The 2,793-nt window shown below is 47.8% G+C and overlaps 1 protein-coding gene across 1 annotated transcript; it reads left to right on the top strand.

Moving 5' to 3' along the window:
* Positions 1–875: 875 nt before the first annotated feature.
* LOC117920231 lies at positions 876–2,588 on the top strand. The gene is made up of 2 exons (XM_034837643.1): positions 876–1,903; positions 2,027–2,588. The coding sequence occupies exons 1-2, from the start codon at positions 876–878 to the stop codon at positions 2,586–2,588; spliced, it is 1,590 nt and encodes a 529-aa protein (XP_034693534.1).
* Positions 2,589–2,793: the final 205 nt, after the last annotated feature.

The raw sequence follows: 2,793 nt of genomic DNA, 5'->3' as shown, positions 1-2,793 counted from the left end.
ACTGTGCACATCAGCTGACCTTCGAGAGTTGAGAGTTTTGAGAGGTTTCACCATAGGAACCCCCATGGGATGTCGAGGTAGTGCATGTGTGGAGCTGATGACCACCTTGCATGGAAGCGCCCCGTCTCTTCGGAGACGTGCAGAGGGTTGCGTACCGCCGGAGGGTACGATCGCTTCTGCTAGGGATCTTTAAAGTCCACCCATATCCATTTAGAGCCACCTTGACCTCGTAGGTTGAGCCGTAGATCCTTCGAGTAGGACTCCCTCCCTACACGTGGGTGCATCTGAGGGCCTTCAGAGCCTCTTTAGTTACAGTTCAGATCTGGTATTCCCTCTTTTTAGTCTCCAGTTGAGAGTGCTCAGAGATCAGTGCAAGTTTGAGTATCAGTTGGACCACCCTTTATTGTACGGTTTTGGTTTCTTCTTGTCGCTCATTGAGTTTAGCACACTTTCTCCCTAGGACTTTCGTCTTTCTTTCTTGGTTCGACACATCCATTCACTTTGTTGACACTTACTTGATACTTCGGGATATGTTCATCGATCATGATCATCTTGTTTTAGCATTGTACACCTATCACGAGCCCGATACCTCATTCTTTGTTTGATCTTTGATTCAATTTTCGATTCGATGCTCATATTTTCATTACGGAAAGGTGAAAGGCACATTTTCACATCCACACTTTTTCGAGAGATTCGCCTTGATCACCTTATCATTTTTTCTCTTATGGAGCTCGAGTTGAAGGTTGATTCAAAGATATATGTTTATAGATGGAGTATTGATCTCGTGATAGCGTGTTTTTCACACCTCTTTTATCTCGGATTATTGATGGAGATTCCCTAGTCACATTTGTACCCATCTCGCAGTGGATACCTTTATGACTCCAGAGTTCTCGTCATATGTCCAGATTTCTGATTGCCACCTCAGGACCATGTGCTTGTATGTTGTATTGTCGTCTTTTAGAGTTTTATCTCGTGTCCTTCATCCATCTTGTTTGCATTGTAGGAGTCAGTTTAGGAGTCATTTGAGTCTAGAGTCACATTCTTGGAGGAGAGTTGGAGGACGATTGATCAGAGCAGATTCATATCCGAGTTTAGACAGTTCAGTTGAGATGTCAGACGAGCTAGCTTCCACACTTGCTTCCATTCAGGAGTTCATGGCCGGAGTCAGTAGGCGCTTGGATCAGTTAGAGAGTTCTCGCCAGGATCCTCATCCGGCTGGCATGGTCACTGACAAGACGATTCCTCATGCATCTCAGACAGCACAGACTCGTCCACCTGGGGTTTCACTTGGTACTCCATTCCATCTGGCAGATCATTATGAGATCATTCCACCACCTACTGTCATAGTGCCGCCTCCCATGGTTTCTACTATTGAGGATACTCGATTGGCCGAGCAGGAGGCCAAGGTTGAGAGGCTTGAGTCCATGATGAGACAGATCAGATTGCAGGACAGAGGTTTGACTTGGGATGATAGAGATGGCATACCGGCGGCTAGCTTGCCCGCCAAGTTTCGCATGCCAGACATTGAGCGCTATAGTGGGATTGATTGTCCCAAGATCCACTTGAGACTATACAGCACAGTTATGAGAGCACATGGGATAGATGATGCACAGTTGGTGGCCCTCTTCCCGATGTCACTTAGTGGGGCAGCTCAGAGGTGGTTTGCTTCAGTTGAGCCTTCGAGACTTCGCACCTGGGAGGATGTGGCTCATGAGTTCCTGACTCAGTTCGCTTTCAGTGCCGATATTGATGTATCCAGACGAGAGTTAGAGGCCACTAGACAGAGGCCAGAGGAGTCTATTCCTTCATTTGTCACTCGTTGGAGGGCAAAGGTGGCTGGTATGGTAGATCGGCCTAAGGAGCAGGATCAGATTGATATGGTTCTTCGGAACCTACAGCCGAGGTTCGCGAGACGCCTTGTGGGCATCCCGTTTCAGGATCTCAGGAGTTTGGTTCAGGCAGCTTTCAGTGTTGAGGAGTCCATTGCTCGAGGATTATGGACAGATACTACTCCTTCCCCTGACAGTAAGGGGAAGAAGCTGATTGGGCCATTTAGTAGATCTGGAGAGGTTGGCGCTATTAGTTATCAGCATCGGAGGCCTACGCATCACTCACTTTATAGGCCTCCTACAGTCAAGGCTCATTTCCCTCATCCACAGTATCAGTATCAGCCGGATTATGTTCAGGAGCCTTACATTGCTCAGACCAGCATGCAGCCACGACCTTCGCATCCGAGAGCCACTACTCACCCGCCGCCTAGACCCTATGCACAGAGGGCCGCGAGACAGTTCACTCCTTTGGGCATGACTTTGACTAGAGCTTTTGAGAAGCTCAGGGACGCTGGAGTGATTGTTCCTTTGGCGCCGAGGCCTTTGCCCCATCCTATTCCTCCTCATTTCCGTTCACATGAGCACTGCTTGTATCATCAGATTCTGGGGCACGATACTGAGCGTTGTTCAGCACTCCATCATGCGATACAGGACTTGATTGATTCGGGGTTGGTCGACTTGGCTGGGCCAAATGTGACCACCAATCCTCTGCCTACGCATTCTACACATGCAGTCCCTCCTCCTCATAGTCTTCAGTAGATTGATTTGGATGTTGATGGTACTGTTGGCATATGGTATTTTGGGATTTTCCAGGTTGAGGACTTGGATCAGCCGACATTGGGTACATCACTTGGTAGCAGTTCAGTTCAGAGCATTTCTCATTTTGATTATGGTCATCATCAGACTCATTCCCATTTTGTTGAGTCCAGTTTTTTTTTAGTTTGTCAGAATCATCTTTGTTTTG

The sequence above is a fragment of the Vitis riparia genome, chromosome 8, assembly GCF_004353265.1.
Source record: "Vitis riparia cultivar Riparia Gloire de Montpellier isolate 1030 chromosome 8, EGFV_Vit.rip_1.0, whole genome shotgun sequence".
Classification (NCBI taxonomy): domain Eukaryota; kingdom Viridiplantae; phylum Streptophyta; class Magnoliopsida; order Vitales; family Vitaceae; genus Vitis; species Vitis riparia.
Note: the sequence above shows the minus strand (reverse complement) of the source record. Positions and strands in the feature narration are given on the sequence as shown.

Coding starts and splice junctions, on each gene's coding strand:
- LOC117920231 (XM_034837643.1), top strand. CDS start 876: ATGACTCCAGAGTTCTCGTCATATGTCCAGATTTCTGATTGCCACCTC. Junction 1,904..2,026: donor CTTCGGAACCTACAGCCGAG/GTTCGCGAGACG, acceptor TTCCCCTGACAG/TAAGGGGAAGAAGCTGATTG.